Source organism: Gambusia affinis, linkage group LG21 (genome assembly GCF_019740435.1).
Source record: "Gambusia affinis linkage group LG21, SWU_Gaff_1.0, whole genome shotgun sequence".
NCBI classification, from domain to species: Eukaryota; Metazoa; Chordata; class Actinopteri; order Cyprinodontiformes; family Poeciliidae; genus Gambusia; species Gambusia affinis.
Window position 1 is genome coordinate 507702 of NC_057888.1, and position 19799 is coordinate 527500.

Consider the following 19799-nt stretch of genomic DNA (forward strand, 5'->3'; position numbering starts at 1 on the left):
TGTGCTCATCATCAGTCATTCAATGACTTTAGACCTGTTACCCTGATATGCCATATCATGAAGATCCTGGAAAGACTCCTGTTGGCCAACTTGAATAAGCTGACAAGCACATATCAGGACCCCCTGCAGTTTGCTTATTGCCATGGAGTTGGAATTGATGAAGCCATCATACACCTGCTTCATCAAACCCACTGTCATCTGGACAAAGGCAGCACTTTGAGGATCATGTTCTTTGATTTATCCAGTGCATTTAACACAATTCAACCTTATCTGCTCTGTGAGAAGCAGATCAGAAGACACAGATGGAGGCCTCAACAGTCAACTGGATCTATGACTACCTCACAAACAGACCACAGTTTGTGAGACTGAAGGACTGTGTGTCTAACCAGGTGGTCAGCAACACAGGAGCTCCACAGGGCATTGTACTCTCACCATTCCGTTTCACTCTGTACACGCCATGCTTCCAGCATAAGTCTGACTTCTGTCACCTATGAAAGACCCAATGAGATCAAGATATACACCACAGGTCACTAATAGGTGGACCCTGGTCTGCATCTAGACTAAAATTATGTCTCATGCGGACCCAAAACTGATACCAAAACAATAATTACAACCTAAAATCTTGTTGAGCACTGTCTGATTTAATGGTGCAGATTTTACCGTCTAAGCCAGTGTTTCTCAACCCTGATCCTCACAGCCCCCCTGTCCTGCATGTTTTAGGTATTTCCCTTCTGCCACACACCTGAATTGTATCTCTGGGTGATTAACAGGCTTCTGCAGTGCTTGATGGTCATGCAATCATTTGAATCATCTGTTCTGGAATAGAGGCACATCTAAAACATGCAGAGTAGGGGGGCATGAGGACCAGGGTTGAGAAACACTGATCTAAGCAGATTTATCCCTGCAGGAACATTCTGTAAGGACTGATCCCCTGGCTCCAAAGGGCTACTGTCCTCAGCTTTCCTAGCTCTGAGGACAGTAGACCTGCAAATCTTAATTATGTTTGGTTCCACACACAACCGTGAGCCAGCTTTCTCTACAATTAATATTATAGAAACCAAATATTGTTCCTGGCTCACCAATGAGCACATCCACACATGCATGAGACTGGTTCTGACATCATTCAAGCACAGGTTAAAATTATGGCATGACAAGCACGTGCTCACTTCTGTTACTGAAAGCAAAAGTCATAAGTGATCTAAGTCTAAAAATGTTCAGTTATTAAATCTGTTCATTTTTAAATAGTTTAAGTCCAGCTGGTAAACAAAAAACATAAATCAAGCTTTCTTCAATTTGTTTTTTTCTGAGGTCAGTCATTTGTGAACATGCAGTTTTCTTGTTTTACTTAGGTTCTTCTTTTGACTTGACATCCTACTTTTACTCAGTGAATGAGAGAACATCAAAAATCATAAATCAAACATACATGTTCAGCTCCCTGTTTCATGACAATAAATATTGTCAAAAAGTACTTGAATAAGACTGAATTCATTTAATTTGAAAAGCAAATCAAGGCATGCAGATGCTGAAACAACTACCTTGCTACTAAGATTTAAGTAATAAATATATATATATATTATTTTTCTTCATATACTATATAACTTTGGTCACTATGGAAATAACACCTGTAATAATTTTGGAAATCACTATCATGAAGGTCCCAGGTAGTGGATAAATAATTAATCTATCACAAAACCTAGTGAATGATTTGTTCATCAAAGATCACCAAATTGGAGAAAGGAAAAGGGGTGGAGCCTTAACCCCTCCCCACCTGCCATTTTCCTCCCAAGACTGATGTTGTGCTCTCTGCGAGGAATGTACAATTATACTGCACTGCAACTCGGATGGATGTGGAGAAGTATGTAGGTAAGTCTTTGTTCAAGTGATTGGAACATAAGCAAGGTTGGCAAAGTTTTACTGATATTTGCAATGTGACTGACATGTATTTTCATGCAGCACTTCCTAATTAGGACACCGCTAATGAGCAAAAGCTAGCTTGTGTTGAGAACAAGAGACCACTTAGAACAAGGTTTAAACACTCCAGGTGTTAAATGGAATGGCCATTTAAAAACAGGAATTAGAATGTTACATTTGTGTTAAAACTGACTCGATGTCAACTAGAAACAAAAACAACATGAGCTAATGGCTGCTCACTTCAGTTATGATGTTAGCATGTGCAGCTAACCTTGTCTACTGTTTTATATTTTCGTTTTAGAAATGTTCAAGAATAGTTTCATTATAGAATACAGTGATTCACAGTGCATACCTCATAATCCATATCTCTTTTGCAATTTATGGTGCAGTTAATGTAAAAATAAGTAAATATTAACAGAAGTTTTTTCATAAGAAAGTTTAAATACCCAGATCATTCAACAGTTTCACATGGTGTGATTTTAAGTTTTTTTGATGTTTCCCTTCTTAACTAGTGCTTTCTAAATATTTTGTAGATGTTATTGTTGGTTAAGTTAAACAAATATGAAAATATAAAACATCAGCTGCAACAGAGGTTAAGAGAAGTGCAGTCCTATGTTAATTTCCATGACTGTGATAAGAACACAATGCAGAAAAAAAGAGCAATGAATAAGTGCATTTATTCAGGAAGGAACATCAGACATCGAATAGTGTGAAGTTGTTCCCTATTCAGTCCCTTTTTTTATTAAATCAAAGAGGAGCTTTGTTATGCTTATTGTCAACCGTGGTACTAAGGACCCACTGCCTTGTATATTTTCCTGCAACTTTTAGATATCTCTCTTTTTCAGCATACCTGTCTCCAATATAAGCACAGTACAGGTTGATTACATGCTAGTGAGAATATTTCACCATGTAATCTAAGAATATAGGACAAGTTGCACATCTAAAAGTTACAGGACTTTGGCCGTTGAGGAATGCAGTTTGAGAACACTGTCTTAAGCATTTCCTTATTGTGGCACAGCTGATCTGAGTGAGTTACATCCACTGTGCTGAAACAGTGGTATACTGAGGAGGTAATACAATCATTTGATTTGGTTTTGGTGGAACAAAACCCAAAGGGCAGTGGGCCCTGATACCAGTAGACAGTGTAAACAACTGGAATAACTTCTTAACAGTGTAAGTTACTGCTTGCTGCTCTGACTTAGAAAGAATATATGAACAAATTGTACAGGAGTGCCTAGTTTAATCATAATTTAATTTTGCAAATGGTCATTGTGGTTGTTTAGCTGCTGTTCTGTTTAAAACTTGATGATGATAATATACCCATAGATTTTCTCAGTCTATTATTAAAGCATATGTTATTTTTATTTTCTCTTGATCACCATAGACTTTTTTTCTCTAGATGCACACAACAATGAGGCCACAGAGATTAAGAATAAATCCAAAGGATGAAGCAGCTCATTTTGTGAGTCTGAGTCAGGACAAAGATGGTTTTTCTGTACAATACATAAACTCTTTTAAGGGTAAGTTGACAAGCCGTAGTTTTTAAATGAGATTTTTGTCACTGTGGGCTGACAATGACATTTCATATGGTCTAACAGGTCGAGGAGTATTTAGTACATGCCACTTTCAGACAGGAGCTTTCTTATTGGAATATCGAGGCGATGTCATAAACAGCAAAGAGTATGAAAATCGGGTAAAAATCTATCATGATGCCATGAAGGTCTTCATGTTTGAGTTTCGTCATAATGGGAAAAAGTTGTGGTATGTAAATTTTAAAAATAACTTAAAGCAATTATAAAAATTAAGTTTTAATTGTTGAAATATTTAATGCCTTCTATTACTAGTTTTTAAAAACTTGAAATTATCCCAGAATTATATGGACAATGTTTTATATCCCGTCATCCTTGGCCATTTAGATTTTTCTTCTTCTTTCAGTGTTGATGCAGCGAGAGAGGATGGGTCTTTGGGAAGACTGGTTAATGACGACCATTTGATCCCTAACAGCAAAATGAAGACAATAACAGTGAATGGAAAACCTCATCTCTGTCTCTTTGCAATTAAGGACATAAATCCAGGGGAAGAGATTACCTATAACTATGGAAACGCTGAATGGCCATGGAGAGTGAAGGTAAATAACTAGATTTCTGAAAGCTATTTGACAAATAACATTTTACCAAAATGCAATCCATTGTATTTTGGTAAAAATACCAAAATGCAATCCATTGTATTTTGGTAAAAATACCAAAATATAACAGAATACAGAGTCTGTTTGCGGTCTACTCCAAAGGTGTCTGCTCGACACAGTCCCAGCAATGGTTATTCCTAACAAAGCACAGCATTCCTAAGACTGTGTATAGATAACCCGAAGAGTAATATTGTTTTCTATCACTAGGACCTTGCTTAAAATTCTTAGGCCAATTGGCTTACCTAGTATTGCCTTAGCTCTATATACAATGTTGCAATTAATGTTAAATGAATCTTAATGACTCGTTTGCTGTCTTCTCCACAGGTTTCTGCTCACCCTGACAAAACTGTAGGTGAGGAACCGATGGGATCACTATCCTCATCTCTTGAACCACAGGTGAACGGCTATCCGACTTGGAAATCTTTGTAATTTTTCTGACATGTATTTTAGTGGACATGGGTTTTTGAGAGCGTAGACACAGTCCCAGCAATGCTTGTTCCTGTCAGGGGACAGCATTATGAGGACTGTGTGTAGATGACCCGAACAGTAATATTGTTGGCAATCACTCGGACCTTGCTAAAAATACTATTGCCAAACAACATGCCTAGTTTTACCATAGCTCTTTATACAGTGTTACTCTATAGTGTTCTAACTTGAAGTCAATATTAAATGAATCTTAATGACTCGTTTGCTGTCTTCTCCACAGGTTTCTGCTCACCCTGACAAAACTGTAGGTGAAGAACCGATGGGATCACTATCCTCGTCTCTTGAACCACAGGTGAACGGCTATCCGACTTGGAAATCTTTGTAATTTTTCTGACATGTATTTTAGTGGACATGGGTTTTTGAGAGCGTAGACACAGTCCCAGCAATGCTTGTTCCTGTCAGGGGACAGCATTATGAGGACTGTGTGTAGATGACCCGAACAGTAATATTGTTGGCAATCACTCAACCTTGCTAAAAATACTATTGCCAAACAACTTACCTAGTTTTACCATAGCTCTTTATACAGTGTTACTCTATAGTGTTCTAACTTGAAGTCAATATTAAATGAATCTTAATGACTCGTTTGCTGTCTTCTCCACAGGTTTCTGCTCACCCTGACAAAACTGTAGGTGAAGAACCGATGGGATCACTATCCTCGTCTCTTGAACCACAGGTGAACGGCTGTCTGACTTGGAAATCTTTGTAATTTTTCTGACATGTATTTTAGTGGACATGGGTTTTTGAGAGTGTAGACACAGTCCCAGCAATGCTTGTTCCTGTCAGGGGACAGCATTATGAGGACTGTGTGTAGATGACCCGAACAGTAATATTGTTGGCAATCACTCGGACCTTGCTAAAAATACTATTGCCAAACAACATGCCTAGTTTTACCATAGCTCTTCATACAGTGTTACTCTATAGTGTTCTAACTTGAAGTCAATATTAAATGAATCTCAATGACTCATTTGCTGTCTTCTCCACAGGTTTCTGCTCACCCTGACAACACTGTAGGTGAGGAACCAATGGGATCACTATGCTCGTCTCTTGAACCACAGGTGAACAGTTGTCCGACTTGGAAATCTTTGTAATTTTTCTGACAGGTATTTTAGTGGCCATGGGTTATTGAGAGCGTAGACACAGTCCCAGCAATGCTTGTTCCTGTCAGGGGACAGCATTATGAGGACTGTGTGTTGATGACACGAAGAGTAATATTGTTGGCAATCACTCAACCTTGCTAAAAATACTATTGCCAAACAACTTGCCTAGTTTTACCATAGCTCTTTATACAGTGTTACTCTATAGTGTTCTAACTTGAAGTCAATATTAAATGAATCTTAATGACTCGTTTGCTGTCTTCTCCACAGGTTTCTGCTCACCCTGACATAACTGTAGGTGAAGAACCGATGGGATCACTATCCTCGTCTCTTGAACCACAGGTGAACGGCTGTCTGACTTGGAAATCTTTGTAATTTTTCTGACATGTATTTTAGTGGACATGGCTTTTTGAGAGTGTAGACACAGTCCCAGCAATGCTTGTTCCTGTCAGGGGACAGCATTATGAGGACTGTGTGTAGATGACCCGAAGAGTAATATTGTTGGCAATCACTCAGACCTTGCTAAAAATACTATTGCCAAACAACTTACCTAGTTTTACCATAGCTCTTTATACAGTGTTACTCTATAGTGTTCTAACTTGAAGTCAATATTAAATGAATCTTAATGACTCGTTTGCTGTCTTCTCCACAGGTTTCTGCTCACCCTGACAAAACTGTAGGTGAAGAACCGATGGGATCACTATCCTCGTCTCTTGAACCACAGGTGAACGGCTGTCTGACTTGGAAATCTTTGTAATTTTTCTGACATGTATTTTAGTGGACATGGGTTTTTGAGAGTGTAGACACAGTCCCAGCAATGCTTGTTCCTGTCAGGGGACAGCATTATGAGGACTGTGTGTAGATGACCCGAACAGTAATATTGTTGGCAATCACTCGGACCTTGCTAAAAATACTATTGCCAAACAACATGCCTAGTTTTACCATAGCTCTTCATACAGTGTTACTCTATAGTGTTCTAACTTGAAGTCAATATTAAATGAATCTCAATGACTCATTTGCTGTCTTCTCCACAGGTTTCTGCTCACCCTGACAACACTGTAGGTGAGGAACCGATGGGATCACTATCCTCGTCTCTTGAACCACAGGTGAACAGCTATCTGACTTGAAACTCTTTGTAATTTGTTTGACAGGTATTTTAGTGGACATGGGTTTTTGAGAGTGTAGACACAGTCCCAGCAATGCTTGTTCCTGTCAGGGGACAGCATTATGAGGACTGTGTGTTGATGACCCGAAGAGTAATATTGTTGGCAATCACTCGGACCTTGCTAAAAATACTATTGCCAAACAACTTGCCTAGTTTTACCATAGCTCTTTATACAGTGTTACTCTATAGTGTTCTAACTTGAAGTCAATATTAAATGAATCTTAATGACTCGTTTGCTGTCTTCTCCACAGGTTTCTGCTCACCCTGACAACACTGTACGTGAGGAACCGATGGGATCACTATGCTCGTCTCTTGAACCACAGGTGAACAGTTGTCCGACTTGGAAATCTTTGTAATTTTTCTGACAGGTATTTTAGTGGCCATGGGTTATTGAGAGCGTAGACACAGTCCCAGCAATGCTTGTTCCTGTCAGGGGACAGCATTATGAGGACTGTGTGTTGATGACACGAAGAGTAATATTGTTGGCAATCACTCAACCTTGCTAAAAATACTATTGCCAAACAACTTGCCTAGTTTTACCATAGCTCTTTATACAGTGTTACTCTATAGTGTTCTAACTTGAAGTCAATATTAAATGAATCTTAATGACTCGTTTGCTGTCTTCTCCACAGGTTTCTGCTCACCCTGACATAACTGTAGGTGAAGAACCGATGGGATCACTATCCTCGTCTCTTGAACCACAGGTGAACGGCTGTCTGACTTGGAAATCTTTGTAATTTTTCTGACATGTATTTTAGTGGACATGGGTTTTTGAGAGTGTAGACACAGTCCCAGCAATGCTTGTTCCTGTCAGGGGACAGCATTATGAGGACTGTGTGTTGATGACCCGAAGAGTAATATTGTTGGCAATCACTCGGACCTTGCTAAAAATACTATTGCCAAACAACTTACCTAGTTTTACCATAGCTCTTTATACAGTGTTACTCTATAGTGTTCTAACTTGAAGTCAATATTAAATGAATCTTAATGACTCGTTTGCTGTCTTCTCCACAGGTTTCTGCTCACCCTGACAAAACTGTAGGTGAAGAACCGATGGGATCACTATCCTCGTCTCTTGAACCACAGGTGAACGGCTGTCTGACTTGGAAATCTTTGTAATTTTTCTGACATGTATTTTAGTGGACATGGGTTTTTGAGAGTGTGGACACAGTCCCAGCAATGCTTGTTCCTGTCAGGGGACAGCATTATGAGGACTGTGTGTAGATGACCCGAACAGTAATATTGTTGGCAATCACTCAACCTTGCTAAAAATACTATTGCCAAACAACTTGCCTAGTTTTACCATAGCTCTTTATACAGTGTTACTCTATAGTGTTCTAACTTGAAGTCAATATTAAATGAATCTTAATGACTCGTTTGCTGTCTTCTCCACAGGTTTCTGCTCACCCTGACAAAACTGTAGGTGAAGAACCGATGGGATCACTATCCTCGTCTCTTGAACCACAGGTGAACGGCTGTCTGACTTGGAAATCTTTGTAATTTTTCTGACATGTATTTTAGTGGACATGGGTTTTTGAGAGTGTAGACACAGTCCCAGCAATGCTTGTTCCTGTCAGGGGACAGCATTATGAGGACTGTGTGTAGATGACCCGAAGAGTAATATTGTTGGCAATCACTCGGACCTTGCTAAAAATACTATTGCCAAACAACTTACCTAGTTTTACCATAGCTCTTTATACAGTGTTACTCTATAGTGTTCTAACTTGAAGTCAATATTAAATGAATCTTAATGACTCGTTTGCTGTCTTCTCCACAGGTTTCTGCTCACCCTGACAACACTGTAGGTGAGGAACCGATGGGATCACTATGCTCGTCTCTTGGACCACAGGTGAACAGCTATCTGACTTGAAACTCTTTATAATTTGTTTGACAGGTATATTAGTGGACATGGGTTTTTGAGAGTGTGGACACAGTCCCAGCAATGCTTGTTCCTGTCAGGGGACAGCATTATGAGGACTGTGTGTCGATAACCCGTAGTGTATTGTTCTTGGGAGCCTGCTTTAATTTTGTTTCTCCACCTTTTCTTGGCAATTTGTCTAGCTTTCCGTAGCTTTTTCCACAATGTTACCAAAGTTAGGGAACAAGATTCCCAGAACTGCATAGTTTGTGTTTGTACATGCCTGGAAGTTGCCTACAAAATTATCACTGAATGCTTTCAGTGATTTTTTATAAATGAAATGCATCTCTCAATATTCAGTTTCTGAAATTAAAAACCCTTTTACATCAGAATTGCACTCTTACTTTTTTAGTGATGCAATGTTTTTTCTCCAGAAATGCAACCATGTTGTACTGCGCTCATCATTTTCAAGCATTGAAAAATGCACACATTGCTTGGGACCTTTTGTTGCCCTCAAGTGGAATGGTCTGAAATGTAAAGGCGAGTTTTCCTTGTGTGGTTATTACTCCTTTAGTATTTTCAAAGTGGATTAGGATTGGATTTCTTAATGACTCTTAAAGTTTAACATCTATAGATCTTGTTATTCAGATGTATTGGATGATCAAAAATGTCATGTTTGTGATTAGTTTTACCTATTGAAATCATAGATGTTATCTCTACTACTTGTGACAATATCTAAATTATGACTTGTTATACAAACTTACTGTTTAATAAATACCATAAAACCCTTAACTTTACTCACAACCTCTTTTTCCAGACTGTTCTTCAATATGGCACAACATCTGCTATGAAAAGATCCAGAGGACTGATTTTTCACCATCTTCATGGGTAGGTGTCTTTAGTTCTCCTTTTGGTACTTTTTAAAAGAGCAATACTTGAACAATCTCTTTCTTTTTAAGGTTTCTGACGAATCATCTTCAGCTGATGATCTTTCAGACAAAGAATACATACCTGACTCTGTCAGTTACTCAGAAAGTTCAGTGGAACTCTCAATAGATGATTCAAATCATTTCAAAAGGACTATTCTTGATCCTTGTTTCAGTGCATCTTTGCCAGACTGTCAAAAGAGTGATGGTGCAGAGAATGACTTGGCTGAAGGTCTTATTTCTGAAAGTGAAGACCGTGCCAAAAAGGTTGTTCAGAAACAGATGAAAAGGTCTTCTAAAAATAAAAAAACTGTTGACGTTCAAACTGAAGGGAGACCTGTGGAGCCACTCACCAGATCTGAAGCTGTTGAAAGCATCCAGTCTACAAGTATATCATCATCAAGAGATAAAAAAAACTACTGCTTTGTTTGTGGCAAGCCCCAGTCTAAGATTGCTCGACACTTAAAAGTCCATGAGAAGACAAATGCTGAAGTCGCTCAAGCTTTGGCACAACCAAAAGCCTCAAAACTGCGGAAAAAAATACTAGGACAGTTGCGAAATAAGGGGAACTCTACTCACAATAAAGAGGTTTACAAAAGTGGCAGTGGACTGCTAAAAATCAAACGTAAACCCAAGCTGAAGTATAACATAAACCAGTATGTTCACTGCATGTTTTGCCAGGGATTGTACCTTCGGAATCACCTTTGGCGGCATGCTCGTAAATGTAAATCCAAACCAAGAACAACTGATGAGACAGGACCAAAAAGGGTTTTGAGCTTGGCCTTAATGGTGGATTCTGGACTATGTCAACAAATATCCCAAGGTGTTTTTAAGCTCCTAACAGTGATGAAAGATGATGAAGTGTCTGCTGCAGTGCGAAGTGACTTTTACATTCTACAGCTTGCACAATCATTTTTCAATAAACATGGTCAAGATCCCTCCAAGCATGAATATATTCGACAAAAAATTCGTGAAGTTGGAAGGCTTCTGCTAATCCTCCGGAATGAGTTTTCTATATACAACATTGAAGATGCTGTCAGGCCCTCAAACTTCCATGTACTTGTTCAAGCAGTCAAGAGAGTATCTGGCTTTGATGAAGACAGTCATTCATATAAAACTCCTAGCCTTGCTCTTTAGGACACTTTCGTTGCACAAGATCAGTGACCTTATATGCTGCACAGCTTTAGTATCAGGGAATGATGAGCTTAAAAAGTCATGTCAGGCTTTCAAAACACTTTATTTATCAAAGTGGTCAGAACTTGTCTCTCACACAGCTTTAACAACCTTGAGTGACAAGCGCTTTAACAAGCCTTCCACGCTTCCTTTCACTGAGGATGTTCAGCATCTTCACCAGCATTTGGAAAAGGTTGCAAATTTAGCATCTGACACTTTGAAAAGTGATCCGTCACCACAAGCCTATAGGGAACTGTGCAGAACTACATTGGCAAAAATCATTTTGTTCAACCGAAGACGAGGTGGAGAGGTTTCTAAAATGCAGCTGTCTTCCTTTCTAGAGAGGGACACCACTCCCTTGCATAAAGATGTTGCAGTTGGTCTTACAGAGTTTGAACGACAACTTTGTGCCCATTTCAGCAGGGTAGAAATAAAGGGGAAAAGGGGCCGAAAAGTTGCTGTGCTTTTATCACCAGACATGGTTGAAGCCATCATCCAGCTCATTAGCAGAAGAAGGGAGTGTGGAGTGCCAGACAAAAACACCTTTCTTTTTGCTAGACCCAACTGTCTAACCCCTTACAGAGGACAAGACTGTCTGAGGGTTTATGCAAATGACAGTGGTGCCCAAAACCCTGAACTTTTAAGATCAACACAACTTCGCAAGCATGTTGCAACATTGTCCCAAGTGTTAAACCTGCGAAATCACGAACTGGACCAAGTTGCAGACTTTCTGGGACATGATATACGTGTTCATAGAGAGTATTACAGGCTACCAGAGGCTACGACTCAACTGGCAAAAATTTCTAAATTGCTTCTGGCAATGGAAAGGGGGACTTTGGCAAATCTGCAAGGCAAAACACTGGAGGAGATTGAAATTGAAGGTACTTTTCAAAATTCTATGTACTTGTTTGGATTAGCATTTTTATTTGTTACTGAACTGGTTTTAATTTTTCTTTTTTAGATGAGTTGGAACTGACTGACACTGAAAGTGGACAAAGTGAGGTTGATTGTGACCCATCCCCACTTGTAAATGATACTCAATGCTCTACAAATCAAGAATCTAATGAATCTTCTGGTGGTATGAATATCAATCGTCATGCCTGATGCAATATTACATGTTTTTAAAATTAGACATTCAGGTGTGTTCTGTTTACTTATCCAATTACAGATGGTTTAGGAGAAGAGACATCACAAGGTACCTTGTTTTTCTTTAAATTTTGGTTACTCATTGCTAGAAGATTTTGCCATTTCTTAAGGTTTTTCTTTACCCTCCTTGACAGCATTGTTGAAGTGTTTATGCTATATTCTAGGGAGAACATCCTCTATGCCATCTGCTGAGAAGCCTTCAGGCACAGCAAAAGATATGACTACCTTAACAACCCTCACCCCACCTCACGGTTAATAATTTAGTTTCAATAACTTAACATAGTAATCATTGCACAATATAATAATGTAATATATATGTATATAATTTTTAATTTTGGCTAAAGGTTAGGTTTCTGTGCAGTTAGTCTTATGACTAATATAGCAGACAACTTGTCTTGTATCTCTAATTTGACAGGATGCAGAAAACCTCAATCTCCTGTTGAATTACCTGGGACCTCTTCTGGTATGACTTATTTCAATTAACCTTTCATTGGACATTTAGTAACTGATTTTTAATGTTGTATCTTTTATTTTGTTAACCTGAAGTATTACTAATGTATTGTAGGAAAGGGAACGGAGATTATTGCACCACCAACTGAAAAACCCCCAGAACCACAAGATGGTATGACTGTCTTCCTATTCATGGTGGCTCTTTACTTAGTGGTATGGTTTAGAGATACTGTTTTAAGGCTCATCATAACATATTACAAGAATTGAGTATTATCCTGAGCTTTAAAAAGCCCAGTAAGAAACATGCAGAGAAGGGGTTGGGACTGTGCAATTTTTTTAAAATAAGGCTGAAACAATCTTACAAAGTTAGTTGCTGATTATGATCAAGTAATAAACTGCTTAAAACCAGAATGGACAGGACAGAATATGAATGATAAGCATGACCTGGTTCTATAACGACAGGTCATAAAGCTTGCAGTGTAGTATAAAATGAAGCTTTGAGTGATAGTTTATATTAGGCGTGCCAGGGCTTCATGATTTCTAAGTGTAATAAATGCAGTGTATCACAACTTGCTAATGAATTTAATAATTTTAAAAAATTGGAGAAAATAATTTTAGTGGATACATATTTGATTCATGTGGTGACTAAATGCACGTTGAGAAATCTAATTGTCAAAGGGTTGTCTTCAATAAACACAATAAACAGAACAGGAATGTAAAACTTTATCACAAGCATACTTTTATAGCAGACTCCTACATATGATTTTTATTTTAAAAAGTAAAATTGTCTCTCTTGTTTGTAGATTATCCTGAAAAGGACCATCCTCAGAGAAATCAAAAACGGCCCTGGTCTCCTACAGAAATTGCAGCGGTGTTGAAACATTTTCAGAAACACATTGACACTGGGAAGCTGGCAAGTTTTGTTGAAATTCAACAGTGTCAACAGGCAGAACATCCTGCTTTAATAAATCGCTCACTTCGGAACATAAGAGACTTTGTTAGAAATCGTGGTGTGTCCAAAAAGAAAAAAGAAAAAGCTAAAAAGTCAGATAAATCTTGAGCCAAGATGCTCTAAACAAAACCTTAAGAACTTTCAAGCATGCTTTTGTTTAAAAAAATAAAAACCCAGAAATTCAACTCTTAGGTGAGTATAAACGGCTCATTATATTAGAGATTATGTGCTGTTAAAAGTAACATTTAAAGGAGAAGGTGTTTTGTTTTTAAGCTTCACCTTTTTTTGGTTTTGTTTGCTTGTTTATTTTTGGAGTTGTTTTCTATAATGTGCTCTGATTTCTAAGTTGGTCCAAGATTGATGTGTGAATAGACTCAACAAAACTTGAACTCTTAATCATTTTCAAAGTAATTCAGAAGATTGATTTCCAGGTTGTTGAAAAAGGCAAAAATTGTTCTAGTAAGTCTGTCTAGTAGCCTGTGTTTTGGTTTGCTCCCAAAAATAAAAATTGCAAAAGACAATGTCGTTTGTTTATTCCATAATACGTTTTAATTTGTATAGGTCTAAACACTACCCTATTGGTAATGAACTAGCACTATGTTGCTGACCATATTTCTATTTGATTATTATTTTTTTCATATTTGGACTCAGATTTTTGTAGTCCATTCCTGTGTTCATGATAAATGAACACTACCATTATTGCAGGGTGTGGATTAAATACCATTTGATGCTCATTTGGGTACTTTAATATATTTTGGGGACATTCTTTGAAGTCTTATTTTAAATGTCCTTGCAATTCTCATTGGTACTTATAATGTATTGTTATGTCAGGGGTGTGGCCTATCTATCTAATTACCAATGTCCTGTTAATGTTGCATAAAGTCAGGTCATTATATTTAGATTTGTGTAGCATGTAAACACAATTTTAACTGAGATCTTTGTTGAGTGGCTCATTAAAGATTTTTTGAGACATTCAGCCGGTCTGTAGAGCAAGTGGAAAGGGGTGCTCCCATAATTCACCACTGTGACTGGTTTGGAAAAATTGTCCTTACAATTCACCGGGACCTGTATAGGTGTGTGTGTGTGGGCGTGTGTGTGTGTGTGTGTGTGTGTGTGTGTGTGTGTGTGTGTGTGTGTGTGTGCGTGTGTGTGTGCGTGTGTATGTGTGTGAGGGACAGAGACAGATGATTAGAGAGCTTTTAATTTGGTGAGACCTGCTGCCATGGTAACGGGGTTTTAACACGGAGCTGGAAACTTCCTGCAGGAGAAACGGAACCTGCAGATCTTTAGTTTCTGTAAGAAGTAACAGAGAGGCAGGAATGAGGCTGCAGGAACAAGCCTGAGCGACACACACACACACACACACACACACACACACACACACACACACACACACACACACACACACACACACACACACACGCACACACACACACACACACGCACACACACACACACACACACACACACACACACACACACACACACACTCACACACACTCTGCTCCCCATAGAGGAGCGTCAGAGGAGGAGGAGGAACTGGAGCTGCTGGATCCGCCTGGCAGTCCAGACTCAGGGTTTATTTCTCCCCGCTGCGTCCAGCTGGTTCTGATCCGGTTCTCCCGGGACCACCTCAGTCTGTCCGGCGGCTCCAGCTGCCGCGGTTCGGACAGCCGGGTCGGGTTCCTCCGGGTCAGAGGGGAGATGGGAATCGTTTAGGAGCTGCAGCGTCAGGAAGGAAGTTTGGTTAGTAAATCCTGATCCCGTCCGCAGAGACGAACCGAACCGAACCTCCAGGATGCTGTCAGGGAACCCCGGGACTTTAGTTCTGATCCACGGATCCGGATCTTCTCTGAGGAACGAGATTATTTCAGTTTTTGTTCTGGAATCAGGAGGAAGTTTGATCTGCATCTTCTGAACTCTGAGGAGGAAATCTGGATTTTCCTTCCAGATCCAACAGAACCTTAAGGAGTTCGGTTTCCTGACTGCAGATTCGATCATTTAGGAGTAAAAAGGAAAACATCGGATTTACCTGGCAGGTACTGAAGGTAAGATTTAGATGTTTATAATTCTCCAGAGGTTAAAGTTCATAAAGTCACAAAAAGAAGAACCTGGTAAAGGAACTAAAGTTTCTACTGGACCTTCTGGACCGGCAGCGGTTCTGAAGAACCTTCGATCAGTTCAAACAGAAAAATGAAATCAGACAGAAAAACTGAACATAAAGTGAATAAAAAAACTGGAAGAAACAAGAAAAGAATAAAAACAAAAATAATTAAAGTCAGAAAATAAATAAAAGTTTTCAGTTCCTGATCGGCTTTGATCAGTTTTATAAAAAATAATCTATAAATAAAAACTGAGCAAACAAACAGAATAAAACATTTTTATTCATCTGTAAAAATTCAATCAGTAAAAATAGATTTAAAGATGAAAACATGAAGAAATGAATAAAAACATCCAGAGGAAAAGGTTGATTTTTCACATCAGTCAAATGGATTTAAATTTGTTTCTTTAACAGAATATTAACTACATTAACTGAAAACTTCATCAGATTTCATTTATTAAATCATAAATAATAATTAAATTTTTCTGCTTTTTTTTGTTTTTACATTTATAAACTTTATCTTTGTTTCGTCGTCGTTAAAATGTTCGACTTCATGAGACAGAAAATGAGTCTGTTCTCAAAAAATAAAAGTTCCAACTATTTTCTAAGTTTCTGACAGAACCAGAAATTAAAATGTTCCTGGAAGGAAAGAAATAAATGAACCAGAAATAATTTTATTGCTGATGCAAAAAAGCAAACATGTAAAATATTTGTGGAATATTTGATTTGGTTTCTGCAGATCCAACCTGCAGCTGTCGGGTTTCCATCCCGTCTTCAACAGAACCAGTTTGGATCATTTAGGAACCAGACGAAGTTCTGCTGGTTTCATTTTCCTGCTGAACATTAAATCGATCAGCTGGAAGGAAACTCTGCAGGTTTCCTGCTGGTTCCTGACCCAGTTGGAGGTTTGGATTCTGCAGCAACTTCAGGAAACAAACCAGAGGAATTTGATTCACTTTGGAGAAATTTAGAAACCGGAGGGAAGAAACGTGACTCAGAATGAAAACAGAGTCGTTTCTAAACCTGCTGAAAACTTTAAAAATTATCCAGAAGAACCAAAACTGTGAGAAATGATCTGGTTAATGTTCATGACTGGTTGGTCTCTCTTTCTGTCCTTGTAGATTCTCTCTGTGAAGTAAAGATCCAGGATTTCCTGCAGCTCCGTTTCCTTCCACCAGGAAATCTTTTTGTCTTTAGTGTCGTTTTTATCATGCCAAGTTTTTTTAACAAACGCCAAGCTGAGGATTTGTAGAAAACCTGACGGAGCAGCATCATGTTGGAGAAACAACTTTCTGATGCAACCAGAAGAATCTGGAAATGAAACGGATTCATTTCTGCAGCTTCCAGCTGGACGATGGTCAGGTCAGCCAGTTTCCACCAAACAGGGTTCTCTCTGTTTTCTTGGGTTTCAAAGCAAAGTTTTACAATAAACCTGAAATATTTTATTCAAATTAAAAGCAAAAGAAAATTAGAAAATTAGAAGCAGAAGTTAACAAAAACAAACAAGAACTCCTGAAGGATTTTCTTCACTTTGGCAACAAACACATCATGAAAACCATCCAGAGATGAAAAATGGAGAATTAAACTCTGACGATACGCAGATGACAACGTTATTTATATCAAAGCTCAGAAAAGTTCATCTGAGTTTGTTAATCTGAGCTCATCTGGTTTAATAAGGGATTATAATTCCCTCTGAAGTTGGACGAGTGTTTGGTTTGTTTCCTCTGGTCGCCATGTTGCCTGGAGCGCCGGGCGGCGGTGCAGGCAGCGGCGGGTGCGGCGGCGGCGGACGCTGCCTGCTGCGCTGGCTGGGCCTGCGGCTCTGGTCCCGCCGGGGAACGCTGCTGTTCGCTCTGCTCTGGTTCGGATCCTGGCTCTTCCTCAACGGCCTGGTTCTGGTCCACCGGACCATCCTGTCCGACTTCTGCACCGACGACAAGAGCAAGAGGATCCTGCAGCGTCTGGTGAGTAAATTAACGTTTGAGTCCTCAACTTCGCTGTAATCTGAGTTATGGTGGAGAATCTGTTGGTGCTGATTGGAGGATTATTCTGGTTTTCATTCACTGGTTGATCTTTGATATTTTCTGTGCAGATTAATTTTTACTGTCAGTTTCTGTTAGTTATGAACAAGATGGATTCATACTGACTGGTCCCAGTGAGTTTAACTGGTTTTGATGATTCAGCTGCAGATTTTCTACTTCTATATGAACTGTTGAGGGTTTTAACGTTTCACGTGTGGCTTTATGAAATTTTATGGATTAGAACCAAATTATCAGGACAGGCTGTAAAATGAAACTGGTTTTCTGGAACAAATCGATCTGAGAATAAAATCTTTCATTTTCGATCAGATTTTCTTTCCTCTGTGAACCGAAGCAGCTGATTGATTCATGATTTAATAATTTATCTGATTATTTTGGTTCATATTTCTGCCTAATTTATTATGAAAATCTTTAGGAATGTGACATAAAGGTAGGAATCATAGAAATCTCCAGTGAATGAGCTGCTTCCTGTTTCCTGTTTCCTGTTTGCTGTTTGCTGTTTCCTGTTTAATGTTGTAATGAGTCGGTTTGGATCAGAACCGGGTCGCTCCCGTCCCTCTGATGGTACTGATGACCTCCTGATGTGTTATCTGCCGGCCCGTCGGCCTGCTCTCTCGGTCGCCGCGGTAACCGGCTGCTGTGTCTCAGAGCCGTTTTCTGATCTGCATTTTAATTTTCTTCTCCTCCTTCTTGTTCCATCTGCTCCTCGTTTGTCTTCAGGTTTGGGTCGATTTTTCTCGTTCCTGCTGGTTTTTAATTTCCTAAGATGTTTCTTCTGGTCTTTTTCTTGTCTCCGTTTCTTTAATCTCCTCTTGACATTTATCCTGATTTGTTCCTGGATTTTCACCTTGTTAGTTTTTCCTTTAATTCCTCTCAGATTATTTAGGTGATAGAAAAAAACACAGAATGATCAAAATCTGCAGAACAGTTTGGAAATCGGTTCACATTCTCCTCCTGAATCGATGTTTTCATTTAAAAACCCAAAAAACTTCCCATGATGCTTGGCTTCTGCATCACCAGATAAACTGCTCCACCAGTTTTTAGCTAAGGTTTTAACTGGCAGGATGGACAGACACCAAACCAATATCCACCACTTCCTGTTTCCTCCGTCCATCACTTCCTGTTTCCTCCGTCCACCATTTCCTGGTTCCTCCATCCACCACTTCCTGTTTTCTCCGTCCACCACTTCCTGTTTCCTCTGTCCATCACTTTGTTTCCTACGTCGATCACTTCCTGTTTCCTCCGTCCACCATTTCCTGTTTCCTCCTTCCTTCAATTTCTGTTTCCTCCGTCCATCACTTCCTGTTTCCTCCGTCCATCACTTCCTGTTTCCTCCTTCCATCAATTTCTGTTTCCTCTGTTCATCACTTCCTGTTTCCTCCTTCCATCACTTCCTGTTTCCTCCGTCCATCACTTCCTGTTTCCTTCTTCCATCAATTTCTGTTTCCTCCGTCCACCATTTCCTGTTTCCTCTGTTCATCACTTCCTGTTTCCTCCTTCCATCACTTCCTGTTTCCTCTGTTCATCACTTCTTGTTTCCTCCTTCCATCACTTCCTGTTTCCTCTGTTCATCATTTCCTGTTTCCTCCATCCACCACTTCCTGTTTCCTCCTTCCTTCAATTTCTGTTTCCTCCATCCATCACTTCCTGTTTCTTCCTTCCATCACTTCCTGTTTCCTCCGTCCATCGCTTCCTGTTTCCTCCATCCATCACTTCCTGTTTCCGCCTTCCATCACTTCCTGTTTCCTCCTTTCATCACTTCCTGTTTCCTCTGTCCATCGCTTCCTGTTTCCTCCGTCCATCACTTCCTGTTTCCTTCTTTCATCAATTTCTGTTTCCTCTGTTCATCACTTCCTGTTTCCTCCTTCCATCACTTCCTGTTTCCTCTGTTCATCACTTCCTGTTTCCTCCAGTGGTTTTATGGTTCTCAGCCTGTGTAGTTTTTGGTTCGGCCCGTTTTGTGCTGTGAGGTTTCCTGTTTCTCCTCAGAAGCTCAGTCCAGATCCGGGTCGGCAGCAGCGGTTCTGATCCGGCTCGGTGGCGGTTCTGGTTTCCAGCGGGTCTCGTGTTGCCTCAGTGACTCAGAGTTCTGCTGGTTGTCAGCTTAGCGACCGGATCGGTTCTGGCTTGTCTCGGCTGCTGGTTTTGTTCAGACCTGAAGAATCGTCTCTTCTTGTCCCGGTTCTGTCAGCCGGAGATTAACGGGTCGACTGATGGATGTTTGAAAAGTTTCATTTTGTTTCCATAAAAGTAACAAGTTAGTCTGGAAAAAAGCTTCAGGCGGAAACCTGAGAGAAACGGATCAGAACCACA

General features: G+C 39.5%; 2 protein-coding genes across 5 annotated transcripts in view; both read left to right on the forward strand.

The window, feature by feature from the left end:
• The first annotated feature begins 880 nt into the window (after window positions 1–880).
• On the forward strand, window positions 881–13430 carry LOC122824389 (cell wall protein DAN4-like). Of its 2 annotated transcripts, XM_044105019.1 has the most exons (25): window positions 881–1863; window positions 3311–3431; window positions 3510–3672; window positions 3847–4039; window positions 4421–4492; window positions 4803–4874; window positions 5184–5255; window positions 5566–5637; window positions 5947–6018; window positions 6329–6400; window positions 6711–6782; window positions 7093–7164; window positions 7474–7545; window positions 7856–7927; window positions 8237–8308; window positions 8619–8690; window positions 9134–9239; window positions 9517–9587; window positions 9659–11679; window positions 11760–11876; window positions 11967–11993; window positions 12109–12195; window positions 12360–12407; window positions 12510–12566; window positions 13198–13430. In XM_044105019.1, exons 2-19 carry the CDS (start codon window positions 3311–3313, stop codon window positions 10760–10762), a joined length of 2622 nt encoding a protein of 873 aa, XP_043960954.1. In that variant the 5' UTR covers window positions 881–1863; the 3' UTR covers window positions 10763–11679; window positions 11760–11876; window positions 11967–11993; window positions 12109–12195; window positions 12360–12407; window positions 12510–12566; window positions 13198–13430. The 2 variants fall into 2 exon arrangements, with proteins under 2 accessions (XP_043960954.1, XP_043960953.1); XM_044105018.1 differs by lacking the exon at window positions 881–1863 and having other exon boundaries at window positions 2416–3431.
• Window positions 13431–14960: 1530 nt separating this feature from the next.
• dipk1c (divergent protein kinase domain 1C) overlaps window positions 14961–19799 on the forward strand; it is a 23725-nt gene continuing 18886 nt past the window's right edge. For all 3 annotated transcript variants that reach the window (XM_044105106.1, XM_044105105.1, XM_044105107.1), the window contains exons 1-2: window positions 14961–15394; window positions 16569–17411. In XM_044105106.1, the coding sequence (XP_043961041.1) occupies window positions 17181–17411 (231 nt within the window). In that variant the 5' untranslated portion in view covers window positions 14961–15394; window positions 16569–17180. The remainder of the gene's footprint in view (window positions 15395–16568; window positions 17412–19799) is intronic.